At 36.1% G+C, this 17978-nt stretch overlaps 1 protein-coding gene and 1 long non-coding RNA gene across 8 annotated transcripts in view; one reads left to right on the top strand and one right to left on the bottom strand.

Moving 5' to 3' along the window:
• The window catches only part of LOC127972725 (neurobeachin-like), a 247688-nt gene that overhangs the window by 106367 nt on the left and 123343 nt on the right, over positions 1-17978 (bottom strand). For all 7 annotated transcript variants that reach the window (XM_052576455.1, XM_052576457.1, XM_052576458.1 and 4 more), the window contains exons 31-33: positions 17432-17549; positions 13017-13144; positions 8189-8250 (exon numbers count right to left, since the gene is read on the bottom strand). In XM_052576455.1, the coding sequence (XP_052432415.1) occupies positions 8189-8250; positions 13017-13144; positions 17432-17549 (308 nt within the window). The remainder of the gene's footprint in view (positions 1-8188; positions 8251-13016; positions 13145-17431; positions 17550-17978) is intronic.
• Positions 6705-17882, top strand: LOC127972735 (uncharacterized). Its single transcript, XR_008157148.1, has 3 exons — positions 6705-7024; positions 17457-17573; positions 17789-17882. It is a non-coding gene; the product is annotated as an uncharacterized LOC127972735 (long non-coding RNA).

Genomic DNA, 17978 nt, shown 5'->3' with positions numbered 1-17978 from the left:
AAGTGTTGTTGTTGTTTTGTTGTTGATTTAAGTAATTCTGAAACCTTTTTTGTCACATACAAGGTCACATTTAAAACAACTTGGAAACGTTTTACAGTACCCAGGCATTTGATCTTAAAATGGAATAATCCATGATAAAAATATTAGCCATTATATTTCTCAAATGTAAATGTAAAATGTAATTAATATGTTATTTAACATGTACTTAATATTTACTGTTAAATTAATTTTTATTTAATTTTATTTTAAATAGTTATTTATTTTAACATCTCATATTATGCAGCAGTGCTATTTTAATTGTAATGATTTTTTATATTTTATTTCAGGTTATATTTATTATATTTCACATAATTATTATTAATATTTTTTATTTTACATTTAATTTCAGATAACTATAATAACCATAATAACTATGTCCGTTTCCAATCACACTGTATTTTATGTAAAAAGTGTAAAATATGATTTAATTTTGTGAATTTAAGACACAAATATGCATGACAACAAGATTTGAAAATTGAACATCTGTGAACCAATAAATAAAAATAAAACCAGTGGCAAAAGTATTTGCACACCAAAACATTTCTCTCCTAAGTGCTCATGTTAAGCATAAATAAAACATCTAGTCATAGTGATCACAGCAAATCCGATTGCTATGTATTTGAGAAAGCAAAGATGGCTTTGAGGTCACATCCAGTCTATGCTATCACGAGCCAAAGCCATAAAAAGCCTGGAACTCGGCCCTGTGCGTGCGCAAGCATCTTCTCTTCCTCTGCACAAAGATCTGTAAACACAGGAGAGATGTAATTGCTGAATGAAACTGTATCTTCTTGCCCCTTAAACACAGCCATTTCCTCCCTTTGAGCACCCAGTGACAGATCACCAAAGACATCCATCTAGAGACCGGCCCTCTCGCCTCGCCTCCAGCGCTTTTGAGGCCTTAGGGAACGTCTCACGCCCTCCCTCTCCCCGTTTCCCGGGCTCTCCTTCCTCCGCTGTCTCTCACACACACCGCGCAGGGCTGGAGATGATTAAAAAGCAGTCGTGCTTCTCACTATGGGAAATTCTCCTCTGTTCTCCTGTTTGCTCTCTAGAGTACAAGTTAAGGAGGAAGAGCATAGGTTGAAGTTCAAAAGGAAAGAGGGTATTTGCAAGAAGTGGTCCTCAAAAATATTCCCCTGTCCCATGGTGAGGGATTCAGAGTGAGAGAAAAGCTGCTCGGGATAGATGTGAACGATGCCCTCAGAACAAATGGGGCCTATATTTACGATCTAAGCGCATTGTTTAAAGCGCAGGTGCACTCAGGGTGTGTCCGAATCCACTTTTGCTAGTTTAACGATAGGAAAAATGGTTTTCCCTATTCTCTTGATGAGTAATGGGTGTGTTTTGTGCATAATGTTCAATAAACCAATGAGATTCTCATCTCCCATTTCCTTTAAGAGCTAGTTGTGCTCGCACCATGGCGGATTTGCTATTTTCACAGCAAAATTTGCAAGAGCAAAGACTGAACATGATTCCAAAGAAGAAACGGAGCTGCTCGCATGCGAGCCAATGTATAGCCTAATTCTGATACATGCCTATACATTACTATCTATTATGACATGTAGGCGAATGTATATTTATGTAGCCAACACAATTATAATCTTTTTTAATTATAATTTTTTTTTTTTTTTTTGTATTTGGCATATTTCTATGCTGCTGCGCATTCCTGTGTCTGTGTAATGAGCAGAGTGTACGTGCCTTGTGGACCCACCTATAGGCGCATATTATTAACGCACTCTTTAAATAACATGACATAACACCAAATTAATGATAATTTGGTGCTCTTGAAAGATCTCATTATTATCAATGTGTCACAATCATCAGCTGGAGTGCCTATGAACTCCTATACAGGGCACTCCACTCAAGACTCTGGCATGTTGCATTTCCATTCCCAACTCCATTTCCCATAATCCCATGCTTAGGGCTAATCACCACCAGGTGTTCCCCATTACCACTCCCCTATATAAACTGTGTTTGGACTCTCCTATAGTGCGAAGTCTTGTTTAGTTCTGTCTGGCATTTTCGGGCGGTTTCCCTGTGTTTGTTCCTTCCGTGTCTGATCTTGGATTGTTTATACCGACTGTGATTCTCTGCTGCCTGCCTCGACCTCTGCTTGTTACTGATTCTGGATATCCCTGAAATACTTGACGCTGTGCTCTGATTACTGCCTGTCTGCCTTCTCTTTATTAAACCACTGCATATGGATCCGAACATCTCTGAGTCCATGTTACACAATGTTAAGAACATTTTTCTTTTTTTTTTTATAATCTTTGATGAAGAGAAAGCTTAAAAGAACAGCATCATACTGATCATACTGATTTTTATTTTTATTTTATTTCATTTTTTACATTGTAAATTGTTAAGTCACTTTGGATCAATTTCAAAAACAAGCAACAACAAAATCAAATCCTACTGACCCTCAGCTTTCAGATTCTAATTTGAAGCTCTTTTTGCAAAATAAATATTGGTCATGAAACACATAAAAAAAATCAATTTGGTTATTTAATGCACAGAAATTCATGTATTTTACAATATGGCTGTAAGGGATAGTTTTCTTAGAAATGAAAAAAAAAAAAAAAGTCATTATTTTCTTCTGTGGAACACAAAATAAGATATTTGGATACTTTGAAGAACTGTTTTTGTCCATTGAACCCCATCACACTTCATTCAAAGAGAAAAAGAACATAGGAAAACTGATATAGACTATTAAAAAATATCATAGTTTGAGGGGTGGGGGGATAATAAAAAAATCACACACACTGGTGAGCATCCTCACTACCCCTCACTGAGCCAGAAAGAGGCAACACTGAGGCGCATCTGGTATCCAAATGTTGTAACTGACCCAATATGCCTCCCTCTCTCTATTTCTCCTCCACCATTCATTATCTTCTCAGCAGTCAGGCGGCTCGTCGACTGGGATCGGCTGCCTCAGCTCAGTGCTTCTTCACTAGCCTCCACTCAAGTAGAGCAGCACCCACGTGACAAAAATAAATAAGGAAATAGATGCAGATGTGGGGCACACTGGCCTGCCAAAAGAAAATGACATCAGCCAAGACCCGAGCCAAGTCCCAGTCCGCTGTCTCTTCTCAAGTAGCCTTTGCACTAGCACTGTAACACACTTCTTTTTCTTCTTCTCTTTCTCTTCATGCTGGAGATTGAGGGTCCCCAGTGGGAGGTGAGTGTGATTGTGAGGGGATTTTGGGGGCTCAGACGAGTATGCCGTCCATGTGATATGCATTAGCGATGACATGTACCTCCAAAAGGAAGGTAATGTGATCCCTTATGTAAAAGAGAAGATCACTTCCGGCCTGCCATCTCCAGCGAGAGACTTATGCTGGGGCAAGCTGACACACTGAGCTGATGCAGAGAGTTTATCTTGTATTTTAGCACAGGGGTTTTCAAACTGCGGTCTGGGGAGCCCTAAGGGGCCGCAAGGGGGCCCATGGAAAAGAGAAAAATAGTTGGAAAACACAACAAAAAGGTAAATAAATGTATAAACAAAACAACAACACCAAAATAATTATATATGGAACATGAATGAATGAAAGTAATAGTAAATAATTAATGTAGTCAATAAATAGTTAAAATGTCAACTAAATAGAACATAAAAATAATAATAAACAAATAAAGAATATAAATATTAAATAAATAAGTAATCATAAATAATAATAATAATACATATTACATAAAAATACACAAAAAATGAATACATTAAAGTGTTACTTAAATAGAAAGTACTACTGTAATAATAATAAAGTTATTAATTATCTTTTAATTATTAAAAGTTATTCTGACTATAGAAAGAAATAATTCTTATTTAATTATTAATTATTAACAATTAATTATTTATACATGTATATAAATACATATATTATAAAATAAATATATTAATTATTACATATAATATTATTTCAATTAATAATAAATAAAAAATAAAAGTAATAATAAATAATTACACATTAAATAAAAGCAAAAAAATAAATATATCATGTTCCTTAAATAGAAAGTACTACTATAATAATAGTTATTAATTAATTGTTAATTAATTTATTGTTATTCAAGAAATAAATAGTCTAATTCATTGCATAGTAAATAATTTTCAGATTTACACACACACACACACACATATACACACATATATATATATTACAGTTGATAGGTGTTTGTAGTCATATATCACCTTTATATTTCATCATATCTGTTTTACCACTCACTAAATGAGTATTTCACCTTTGACCTTTATATTTGATCCCGACTTTATGATCTTTTCGCATATTTCTACTTGCATTGTTTATGTCTTTTCTTTATTCATGTAACAGGATAAAAGTATGAACAAATCCCCTTTTTGTACACAAGCCAATCGGTTCTCTTATCTCTCGTGATTACGATTGCACTGTCTGACAAGTCACCTCCTTGCTTCACTGAAAACTTGAGTACATACTTTTTCAAAGCCAAGAACTTAATTTCACTCAAACTCCAACCATCTTTTAACCTCCGCCTCGAAATTCCAGTCACAGCTGTCAAACACTCCTGTCAAAACTGCCTGCCAAAATGTACTCAGCTGAGAACGCAGTCATTAGCCAAAAATGTGCACCAAAAAAAAACCTTGGGAGGAAAAAAACTGTAGTTGTGGCACTCGCGCTTGAGCTGTGCACCTCATCCAGCCAGTTTTTTTTTTCCCTCCCCCAGCTTTGTAACCCACAAACTTTAATGGCTCTTGAGAATTTGCAGCATCTCAATCCAACCTGTCAAGAGACAGAGGGAGCACTTTGCTTTTATCTGCTCAGCGCTGCTCCCGACATCTGGAGGCCGTCCATCGGTAAATCTCTCCGGCTCCACGCTAGATTCTTTATGTATGTTTAAGCTGCTACACGAAACAGACCCGGCTGACCTCTGCGGCACCCGCTGCCACTTGACTGGATAGAGACACTGGCTGTCGACGGCCGTAGATGAATAACAGTGATTAGGAGGCATAAATAAAAAAGTGCATGATGATTATCGCTAATTTATTCATAAAAGCGACAGTTCGCGAAACAGAGCGGGTCGAAGGTCGCGAGCAGTGAACTTCCCGCTGTCTGGGTGCATTAGTGTTGAGATGAAAAGGGGAAAGGCTTGAGGTTGTTGGACTCGCAGCAAGGACGTCTCCTGCCGCGACATGAATTGTGGGATGTGCGGTGTGTTCAGATGTGCGCCAAGCATTTATTAAAGAGATAGTTAATAAAAATGCAAGCATTTTCTCACCCTCATGAGTTTACATGTTCAAACGGCTGTTTTCTATACTATGAAAGTAAATTGTGAAAGCAATGAATAAAGATTTGAGTCGATTCCTCACACAAAGCTATTGTATGACTTTAGAAAATAGAAAATATAGGACACAAGTGGCATGGGCATTTTATTATTTTATGGTGGTTGGGGGTAGAATACATAGAATGCATTAAATTATAAATTAATTAAACATTTTATTCAGCGAGGCTTCATTAAATTGATCAAAAGTTACAGTAATGACATTTAAATTGTCAAAAAAATATATATATTTCAAATAAGTGTTTTTTTTTTCGCACTTTCCATTCATCAAAGAATTCTGGGGGAAATTATATTAAGAACTGTATTCAACAGTAATACATTTTTTTTTATAAAAAAAAACTACCTTTTTTGAACTTTGTTACAAAATAAATTTCAAACTCAAATTAATTCTGTTTCTATTAATCAAATAATTCTCAAGATAAAAAAAATTATCCAAAAAAATAAACAAATTAAGCCACACAACTCTATTCAACATCAATTATAATAATAAAAAATGTTTATTGAGTAATGTTTGTTACAAAATAAATGTCTACTTCGAATAAATTCATTCTTTTGAACTGTAAATAAATAAATAAACAAATAAACAAATATAAAAAATCACAACTGCATAAAATTAAGCTTTCCCATCCTTAGGAATAAATTACATTTAACAATATATTAAGTTAGAAAACAGTTATTTCACAATATTGCAGGTTTTTACTGTATTTTTGATCTAATAAATGCAGCCTAGGATGAGCATAAGAGAGTTATTCCAAAAACATAAAAAAAACCTTACCTAGCCTCCTTTCCTTTCTTCTAATTCTCTTTTCCTTCATCTCTCACTCACCCGCTCATCTAAAGAATCAAGCCTTTTGTTTTTCAAGCCCTCTGGTTTGGGCAACATGTTCTAAATCAGATCCTACAGGGAGCCAGTTATGAAGCCGTCTGAAAGCCGTTTTGGGCCCAGGCTCTGGTTTCATCCCCTCTTTGGGCAATCGATATATCAGGCTGTTTTTACCCTGGGAGCTTCTAATGGCAAAAGCTCTTGGAGCTCTGGTAACATTATATGTCTAACAGGGGCGGGGGAAGAGAAAACCAGGAGCTTGAGTCTCAATGTGGTGCTTCACTCGGCAATAAATCCAAGTGGCAACAAAGCGGGCAGATAGCATAAAACAGATACGAGCAAAAAATAAATCCAAACTTTCAATGCAACCAAGTAAAGGAGGTCTGAAATCTTCTAAAGGAGAAGAGCAGAACAGCAGGATGCATCCTGAGCGCCACAGCGTCTAGAGGACGCCACCTTTGTCAGGACAAACTAAGAGCAAATGTACAGATCGACTCTGGAGTCGGGAGGTTAGCGGTATGGACTTCATAAAGTCAGAGGTGCTATTCAACGACTAAAAGCTCCCGCCCCGCCGAGCTCTCCGACTGGCTGGATTCTGAGCAAGAGATGCTGAGGTAATGGCTTCCTTATGGACTCCCGGCGCAAGAGTGATGGGCTGACAGAAGGTATGTTAAATATCTCCCGCTCTGACTACAACATCGGGACCCTGACCCCTTTGAAAGGGAAGGCTTAACAAGGGACTCCGAAGGTCAGCGAGCTGTAATATGTCAATGGGATTTAAAGGGAAGACGACTGCGCTGTGTTTACATGAGCTGGGGTTCCACTACTTTCAGTCCAAGGAGGAAAATGTGGGAAAAGGTAGGAATAATTCATTTGTATTAGGCCTCTAAATTGCTGAAAAAGATTTCATACACAATCTACTAATGAACATTCCTTCTGACTTCTGATCGATAATTCATATTTTTGAATAAGAACATCTTTAACGATTTTTATAAATGTAAGAAAAACGTTCATATTGTGAACATTTTTTAAAAATGAAGACTTACTGGACGTTTACTTGATTCATAATTTATAATATTCATAATTTCTTATCAAATTAATGTTCAAATAGGAGTACCAAATATGATGCTTCAGGCTTTAGAGCTTTTAATCATTATTGTATGTTTTCCCCCTCAATAAAAAATAGTTTTGACCATAAAACAAAGCATGTCAATATAATATAACTAAAACATACAGTACTATTGAGAGATATAGAGTTACAGCTGATATTATATGCCTTTTTAATTTACATATCCTCTCACTGATTTACACTACAAACTATTCAAATTTCAACTTGCCATAAAGTCTGACATGCACCCAATTCTATATTTGTCATCTCTGAATAAAACCTGTTGGTTTCTCCTCTTAAAATATGTATCAAATATGATACTCACAATAAAACTTTATTTATAACTTAAATAAATGTATAACTAGTATACTTAAAGGGAAAATGAACCCAAAAATTTAAATTAACCCATTATTTACTATATTATATTTTATAGGAGATACTATAGGATATTTACTTACAAAAATGCATTGATTTGCTTCAGGAGGCCTTTATTAACCCCTGGAGCTCTGTGGAGCACTTTTTATGATGTATGGATGCACTTTTTCAGCTTCACAAAATCTATATAAAGCTGTCATTATGAAGAGCCAGGACCTATTTTAATATAACTTCAGCTGTATTCATCTGAAAGAACAAAGCCATATACAGTTCACCTAGGATGGCTTGAGTGGATAATATCATTTTTGGGTAAACTATCCTTTTATTATCAAAGGCCGAGTCTGGATTTACATACTTCACTTGAGGTTGGCTTTGAGAAATGAAGGTGTTAATGAGCAAAGTCAGGTTTGTGTATTGCTTTCTGTCTTCCAGACAAATATTTAAGCAGCTCATTGTGACTATTAACAATAGACAATGTGTCATCCAGCTGGAAACAACATTAGAATGATAAAGAAAACTTAAAAAAAGAGAAAACTTACCTGAGAGCACAACAGCATAACTAGCTCCACTACCGAGGTGCTCGACTTCATGCACACCAGACCTAGAAAGAAGAAAGAAGGCAGAAATGAATCATTCTTCTCCACCATATTCATAAACACACACAAAAGCAAAACAAACCGTCCATATGAGCCCGTCCATGTGGCATCAGAAAAGTGTACTGAATGGTCTCAAAATGCAACCATTTAATGTCACGCAATCATTCAGGCCAGTTCTGATGAGTTATGTTTTGAAGTTGAGACTGAATGTCTCTTGTCGTCAATGTGTTATAGCTAACAGCTCGCGGGGTCACTAATAAGGTCTCTTGAGAGGTCAGAGGTCATCTGCTGCATGCCAGTGTGAGATCAAAAGCCAAGGCCATGGTCTACCTTGCATACTTCCCAAACCTTGCTAGAATAAGGACGCCACTGATACAGACAGAATAGCATATCTTCCAAAAATGTGAGGGCAGGAATTTTAATACAGACGTGAATATAGGCACATCTTTTTTACCTCATACAGGCACCACTCTCTTGAAATCAGATGATATTTCAGTAAAATATGCCGTTTTAAATGAAAAGCCTGTTGTTCATTGAATATAAAGGACAGTTGGTTAACCTCACTGATAAACAAGGTAATTGTAAATGACATGTGCAATTATTGCCAGACATATAAGACAAACTTTCTCTCTCAAACACACACACACACACACACACTCACATACGCACACCTGCATTAACATACAAACACAGCACATAGCTGATGTCCTTGTTTGCATAAGCCAGTATAGTCAGAGAGACAGGACTCTAATGAGAGAAAGATGAGGGGGACAGACAGAGAGAAAGAAAGAGAGAGAGAGTTCAGTATGAATGTGGTGTAAAAAGACACAGTGGAAGTAATGGAAGAGTATTTATTATTACATCATTGTTATTATTAATTCCCATATTAATGGTTAGGCTTTGGAACAAACACCTAACCCTAAGAATTCAACTTTGCCATGAAACTAGTTCGGCATAGACTAGTTCATCATAATTTACTCGCTCACATCACACAAGATGTTCGTGTCTTTCTTTCTTCAGTCGAAAAGAAATTAAGGTTTTTGAGGAAAACATTCCAGCATTTTTCACCATATAAGGGTCTTATCTAGTGAAATTATAATTCGTTCTGCGATGCGCATACATTAACGTTTTTTGACCAGTGTAGCGCTGTAGCACAAGATTGCAATCCAGCCCTCCAAGATGCAATTCAATAGAAGAAGACACACTTATGAGACGTGCAAATAAAGCCAGTAGAGTGTAAGAAAGTTATATGTATGGGACACTATTCTTGGCTACACGTCACATCACATGTGATTAAAAGTTTATACCCAAGCAGCGGTTTACTGTTAGCTAACATTCCATCACCAACCACCATCAAATACTGTACGCTAGTCTCATTATAAAAATCACTCTGAACACCTTAGCAACCTCATATCTATGCCCTGGCAACCATCCCAGAATTGTGGCAGATCATTTCGCAAGCACTTAATTTCATATCAAAATAGTAATAGTTAATCCCGATAAATAAATCTGTATACATGCAATCTGTGGTAAAACGGTCCTATGAATTGAGCTTTACATTCAGCTCACTGAGGGCACCACTTGTCTCGTTACCCACTTAAACATCCTTTCACCATGAGTGATCGCTCCTAAACCATTCAGTCCGTGAAGTTATGACCGTAATATTTCAGAGGCCAAGAGTTCAAGTCCCAACAATCTCTCGGTCTCATTTATGAGGGTGAGATGAGGCCGTAAACACATCGATTCCCCACCGGGGATCCTCTCTTCAGTCAGGTGGCAGGCCTGACCTCTGGATCATGCTGCTGGACAAACTAAATGCATTCTATTTAAACAGCAAGTCACCGCACTTTCCAGTTGAGCCTCACTGGTGTGAATGTGACATTGTCAGAGGGCCGAAGCAGCACTCAGCTCTCACAAGAAGTGCAGTGTTCCGCCCAGGGGCCTCGCACTCAAACTCCAAGTGTCGAGAGGCTGTTTGAGGGCGAGCGGGGCATAATTGCCCCCAGTGAACGAGTGTCTGGAGGGAGACCGGGCAGGGGCTTGACCCCTAGTGCCGGGTCGAGTGATGGATGAAGGGTAATTATGGGTAAATAGGGCGCCTTTGCGCCGAGCGAACAGTATTTTAGCTGTGAGAGGTTGAGGAAGAGAGGAAAGGAAGGAATTGGGAAAACAGACATAATTTCTTCTGGTCATGGGATGGTGTTAACATACTGGACAAATGAATGTGGGGGTAAAGAGTCATCTATGAGGAAGTCGCCGTTATGCGTTCTGGATTGGGGTTCATTTGGGGAGGATCGCAAAAGCAATGGCAATGCACAAGCACGGTCGATGGCATTTCAAGTTCGATAGCATGAGAATTGGTTAGTCAGAGGATGCCCTAAAGGGATAGTTCATCCAAAAAGAAGAATACTACAGATACGCATTATTAATTCACCCTCATGTCACTGCAAACCTGCAGAACACAAAATACATTTTAAAGAACCCAGGGTTTCAAATATCAGTGGACCCATTGACTTGTACTGCAACCAATACAGTAAAATATATTCCTGGCTGTATTTAAATGTAATCAATATATCAAATATATTACAAAATGTATTTCATTGAGCATGTAAATGTATTTCTAGTTTTAAAAACATTTGGGGCAAATAAAAAGTCATCTTGGGTAAGTTACACTAACACACACATAGAATGTAAAAATATTTATTTTATATATATATATATATATATATATATATATATATATATATATATATATATATATATATATATATAATTATTTTAAATGAACAATAAATAAATATTTTCTACTCATAAAACATGTTTGGGATCAATTACATTATTATTTATTAATGCTATATGTTATATTTTGATTTTAAACATATATTATACAACGGCCAGAAAATATGATGAAGTAACTAAAATAAGTAACAAAATTGTAACAAAAATGTATTTATGTACAGTATATTTGTTAATATTTACAATCGATTGCAACAATGGATTTTTTGAGACTATATTATGAGTTTTAAGCTTTGGATAAAATAATTTCCTAATGCATAAATGTTAATGAATATTTATATTACATGCTATATATAATATTTTATTTTATGTTTCACAGAAAAAAAAAAGTCAAATAGGTTTGGAACAACATTAAATAATGACACAGTTTTCATTTTTAGTTGAGCTGTTCCTTTAAATTTGTTTAGGTTCTGGCAACCACCTACAACATCTTTCAAACCACATAGCAATAGGCTAAAAAACCACCCAGCACACTTTTGCAACCTCACAGCGATGCCCTAGTATCACCCCAAATTTGTTTAGTGAAATTAAATCTTACAAAACCATGGGGTCAAGGTTTGACAGGTTCAGCAAGGTCTAGTTCGCCCCTTCTGGTAGAGTCTTCAACTACAACATCTGAGAGCAAAACACTGACGAGTAAGGTCATGAAATTGTCACCTTACTCCTGTTTTCAGCAGTCTACCAAAACTGTGATGCTTCCTAATGTGGACACGATTAAGTACGACCACAAAGTTAAAGACAGAAAACTGGCTGTTATAATTCATAAAAGCCAGAGCTTGAATCCAGGGCAGAATCTGTTTCGGAGTATTTCTCTCATGAAATGGCTGCCTGTGCTGTGTAGACACACATATTTCTAGCGTGCCGTAATGCGGGGCTTCATTAGTCGGAACAAACTGGCTTTGAGCGGTAAGGGGGACGTACAGTACACTATGAATTGGCACTGAAGCTGAAAGGTAAAAAAGCCACAAAACAGAGCCTGAAGTATGGGTTCCCATTCAAAGAGAGGTTGCCTTGCCATGTGAGCCGAAATGCGAGAGCGAAAGCGTGTGTGAGTATGTGTGTGTGGCCCATCACAGCCAGCTAGAGAAGGGAAGTATACTCCAAAACGTAGCTCAGATCAAACACAACCAATTAAAACAGTAAGTAAAAATAATCTTCAAAGGTTTGGGTTCTTTTATGCTTACCAAAGCTGCATTTAATTGATCCAAAATATGGTAACATTTATTAATTTTATGAAAAGTTATTACATTTTAAAATAATTGTTTGCTGTTTTAATATATTTTAAACTGTATTTTATTCCTGTGATGTAAAGCTGAATTTGCTGCATTCCTCCAGTCTTCAGTGTCACGTAATCCTTGAGAAATTATTTTAATACGCTGATTTGGCGATTTGGGAAAATCATATGGTGCATCTAATTATCTGTGTTGAAAACAGGAACAACGTTTAATATTTGTATCAAAACTTTGATGGATTTTTGTCAGGATTCATTGATGAATAGAAAGTTCAGAAGAACAGTATTTGAATGGAAATCTTTTGTAATATTATGAATGTCTTCACTGTCACTTTAGATCAATTTTATGCATCCTTGCTGAATTAAAGTATTCATCAAATCTAACTGACACCAGACTTTTATGGTATAAAAATTACCAGTCTTTATCCTTTATTACTTCATTATTCTTCAACCAAATATAAATATTTAATATATCTTAAAATTGTGTGTGCCTATACATACATATACACACAGTACATGTCCAAATACACACAATACAATTTAAAAAGAACATTACTCATGCAAGAAGCATAAAATCAGTTAAATATATCTAAAGGTTTGTGACAGTATGCACACAACATTATAAAACAAACTTGTGCATGGCTACAACCTACACTCTCCTGTACCAGCATGCCCATGTAATACACAAGTATGTGCAAAAGAGAAACAGATGGAGAGAGAGGGGGAAGAATTTAGCATCAGTACCTTCAATGAGCAACTCCTGACCATGACTGCCCAGCAGTGTACGAGAGAGGAACGGTGCAAAGTCCACAAAGATCTCCCTCAGTAACGGAGCCACCTTCTCCAGAGCTCGCTCCAGTTTAGTGGTGATACTGTGGGTAGACAAAGTAAATGCATTATAGAAGCTGAAAAAAAAATGTAACCAGTAATACGGCACACTAATACACCAAACAATGCCTAATAACCAGCTGCAGATAACTTCAGATTGAACATCCTGGGCTCCGACGACAAACACACAAACACAAACAAGTACAACGTCAGCTCGCTGAAAAAAAGGGGACTACATGTTCCCTACAGGAGTCCAACCCCACTAGTAAACAAGCAATGGCCAATTTTGGCCAGCTCCAGTACAGCCTGAGCTAGTGACGATAAGATAAATTAATTGAGCTAAGAAACCTTACACAAACACCAAAACAGCTCAAAAAGACCAAACTTTACTGTTCATTTTATACTGTAATTTTAAAAGTGTGAAAAAGTACAATACTTATACGGTATTAAATAAAGTTAAAAAGAAAGAAAGAAAGAAAGAAAGAAAGAAAGAAAGAAAGAAAGAAAGAAAGAAAGAAAGATCAGACCTCATTTTATGAGTAATCCATGCAGAAATGTATTCCAGAGGTATTTTCAAAATCTCAGGGCCCAATTTAATATTTGTCTACAAAACTCATTTTAAGAATTTAAGCACTTAGATTTTTTTTTTTTTAATTATTATATTTTCAATCAAAATGGTTTTAAATCAAAAAGTTATTCCGGTATGAAGACTAAAATCAGTCAAATGTGCCTAAAGGTTTGTAACGGTATGTATTCATACTTTTTTGTTAGAAATTTGCAATAAAATAAAAAAAAACAGTCCATTATTTTTTATATTGATTCAAAGTAAATTTTACACACATAAAATACAAGTAGCTACCAGTGTGGTACCAGCATATAGGTAGCACGTTTTTGTAACACTTTATTTTAAGGTGTCCTTGTTACACATATTACATGTACTTACTATTATAATAACAGTAAACCAAACCCTAACCATATAGTAAGTCAATTAATTAATATTACTCAGTACTTAAATGTATAATTACACTGTAACAAGGACACTTTTTTACAGTCCTGTTCCACGTGTACATATTTTGTAGTATTATAACATTTAAATTAATGGTTACACTTTATTTTAATGTGTCCTTGTTACAGGGTAGTTATACATTTAAGTACTGAGTAATATTAATTAACTACATGTACTTCCTATATGGTTAAGGTTAGGATTAGGGTTTGGCTTAGGGTTACTTGCATGTAATTATGCGTTATTAATTGTAATTATAATAGTACGTACATGTAATGTGTGTAATAAGGAACCTTAAAATAAAGTGTTACCAAAATAACTGTATAATAACTAGGCACTGATGCTGAACCCCCACCCCTAACCTTAAATCAATGTACTACCAGTACCTTTTGATAAGTACACTGTAAGTACATGTACTGTAGCACTTTATTTTACAGTCCTGTTCCTCATGTACATACTGTGTACTTATATATAGTAATTACAATAACTATGTAATAACTAGGTACTTACCCTGAACCTACCCCTAAACCTAACCCTACCCCATTGTAGTTACCTTGTGTTACCAGAATTTTCTTAGATAAATACACTGTAAGTACACTATAAGTACATGTTAGTACACGTACTGTAAAATAAAGTGCAACCGTCCAAACCATATTTACTATATTAGCATTAAAAAAAATGAGGATATCCAGTATTTTTGGGCTTGGTTGCCACAATAATATCTTAAAGCGGAGATACTGGGCAAACTCCTAGGGATATTGTAGCTTTGTAGCTTTGCTTGTCTTGGTTGCAAGTCTGATGATAATTAGATCGCAAGCTTTGAAAATATTGCGTTTCTCTTTTGGTGTGCTGATTGTGAAAAATTCAACACTAACGGCTATTGTGAGTCATGAAAGTAAGTGTGGAAAATAAGTGGGGGGAAAAAAATAAAAAACAAGAAAAACTAATGAGACACATGCAGGCAGCGACAGCGAAACCCATCTCTTGTCTCTCGGAGTGCGGGTTAGGCATCACAGCCTCTGCATCCAGACAGTTTCATCATTGACTTCACACTCCCAGTAAGTGCTGTCGGTTACCGCTGCCATGGCAACTGATTTGCGATTCCTGGCACAGCAGAGGAGCCACAAAGAGTGTGTGTGTGTGTGTGTGTGTGTGTGAGGTGTAGAGGCCCCCAGAGAGGACAAGAGAAAGAGAGCTGCATGCGCACACACAGCCTTTCTCCCGTGTAGTCAGACGGTGGCGTGTCTGTGAGATGTCTGTCACAAAGCATTAGACGGGGTGAAAGGATGGAGCCAAGGTCAGCACGGTTTCCATACACTCCCCAAAACACCTACGCGTACTGATTTCTCTGCATTAGCGCTCGCGCAGCCCCCTCTGACAGCTCAAACACCCGCGGTGGCCAGTGAGAGAGAGGACAGGTGATATGTAAGGTGTGGGGTGTCTTGTTTGTCACAACCACAACAATATAAAAAAGTAAAATGATTGCCGCCCATAGCCCTAAACAAAGGAAAGACACAATGTCTGTAAACATGAAAAAACAAGGCTGAGTTCTGACCCCCTCTTGTGGCAGGGATAAATACTTCCAACTCACATACACTCAAATAAAGCAATACGCCATTTAAGTGTTTTTATCATATTAATAATATACACTGATTTCTGAGTGATCATGTGCCACTGAAGACTGAAGTAACGGCTGCTGAAAATTCACCTATGCCATCATTTTTAAATATTAAACATAGAAAATAATTATATTTCATCAAATACACGCAGCCTTAGTGAGCATTAGAGACTTTGCAAAAACATTTAAAAGTGTGTAATTATTCCAAACAAATAATCACTATAATAATTTCATATTATTGCTATTTTTAAATGGTGGCTACAGTATTATAAGACACTAGCATTCAATAAATAATTAAATGCATTATTACTAATTTAACAACTAATCTGCCAGGAAATACGAACTTCTGTGAAGGTAGACGTTATGTTTAATTTTATGCAAATGAAGCTGTGTGTGTGAGGGATTGATATATAAGTGCTAATGAGTTGCGCTATTATGTGTCAATTATTTAGCCATCAAAACACACACACACACAAAAACATCTTTCCAGTGTAACAAACTTTAAAAAAAATAAAATAAAATTCACCCTCATTTGGCTATAAAAACTACTGTTAGGATTTGCTAAAAACACACAGTGGGAAATTAATGCTGAAAAGGCACAGACACAGATATTTTTGTGACTCACCTTATTGAATAGCTATACATTTGTAAGAGATTCTGTTTCGATCTGTAAATTTATGGGAGGAGAGTATGTAAATGAATCACTCAACGTGATTTACTAAGATTTGCAGTCGTCACTTCATTGGTATTTGCGGCATTATTTAACAGCCAAAAAAAAACCTGTCTTAAAGCAGGCGGTTATTTGCGCAGCTCTTGGTAGATTGCGCTGGTCATTATGGAAATGAGATGTTAATTAATCTGTCTGTGTTCTTTAATGTGCACCTTGTCAGTAAATCATTTGCCCCGTTTAGTAAATCTGGCCCTAAGAGGATAACACTTTACAATAAATTTGAATTTGGTTACATTAGTTAACTACATTAGTTAATTAAAGCATTCTAAAGCATTTATCAATCTTAGTTAATGCTGATTCCAACATTTACTAATACATTACTAAAATGAAAAGTTGTAGCTATTAACATAGTTAATGGACCTGAGCTAGCATGGACTAACAATGAACAGTTTTATTGTTATTAACCAACATTAACAAAGGTTAATAGCATATAAACTGTACTAAATGTACTGTTCATTGTTTGTTCGTGTAGTAAATATTAATTCGGTTAAAATTTAGCAGGGATACAACAGGAATTATTAAGTCTCTTAATCAAAAATACATCACATAATATGTATATATATATATATATATATATATATATATATATATGTGTGTGTGTGTGTGTGTGTGTGTGTGTGTGTGTGTGTGTGTTAAGTTTCATATGCTCACCCAGGCTGTAGTTATTTGATCAAAATACATAACAAATATAACAAACAAATAAACAAAGATAAAAAATATCGGAATATATAATGGACAATTACATATTCATTATTGGTCAATGTATAATCAGTAAAAAAATACAAATAATAAAGATAAATTATATTGTTCATCCCTAAGCTTAAAACAGACCAGTCCATCCTCACAGCCTTTATTTTCATAAAATTACACATAAAGTTACATAAGGTGTGATATTTCGCATTTCAAAATAAACATCAAGCTGAATTTCTACCCAGCTGTCTGTCTTAGACCTCAACACACATCCTGGGACTCTGACTGACCTCATGTTCTCCATGGTGTCCTCAGGCATGGGTGCCACCGTCTGAACCTCAGGCAGATTCTTGCTGGTGGCTCCATTCACAAAGCTGGAGGAAGAGGGAGTGGATGCATCTGTGGCTCCTGTGACACAACAAGAAATCACAGGTTAGAAAAATCGACTAAATTAAGACTAAAGGAAGTTTTCTGTTTAAAAGCTGACTGTAGAGGGAAATAAAAATCAATTATGATTTTGTAAAATAAATATTTCTAAATAAATAAATATTTCTCTCACACCTTAGACACTGAAAACAATGCCCACCAACTGTCATCTAAACCTTCGGTTGCACTAAAATCAAATATTCTTTCTGGTTTTTCATCAGGAAACAACATAACTACAAAGGCACAAACTTTGTGAAACATCCCCATTACTCTGGCCTCCCCCTGAGAAAGTGAAGCACCATCTTACATTCTTCTTATTTCTCTCTCTGTCAAAGCCACAGAGTCCACAGCGCCTTGTGCAGCAGGGAGCTTCTGATAGATACATCACAGCAATGGACTGTCATCCTGTGA

This window comes from Carassius gibelio, chromosome B15 (assembly GCF_023724105.1).
Source record: "Carassius gibelio isolate Cgi1373 ecotype wild population from Czech Republic chromosome B15, carGib1.2-hapl.c, whole genome shotgun sequence".
NCBI classification, from domain to species: domain Eukaryota; kingdom Metazoa; phylum Chordata; class Actinopteri; order Cypriniformes; family Cyprinidae; genus Carassius; species Carassius gibelio.
The sequence above is the reverse complement of the archived record's forward strand: the minus strand, read 5'-3'. Positions and strand labels throughout refer to the sequence as shown.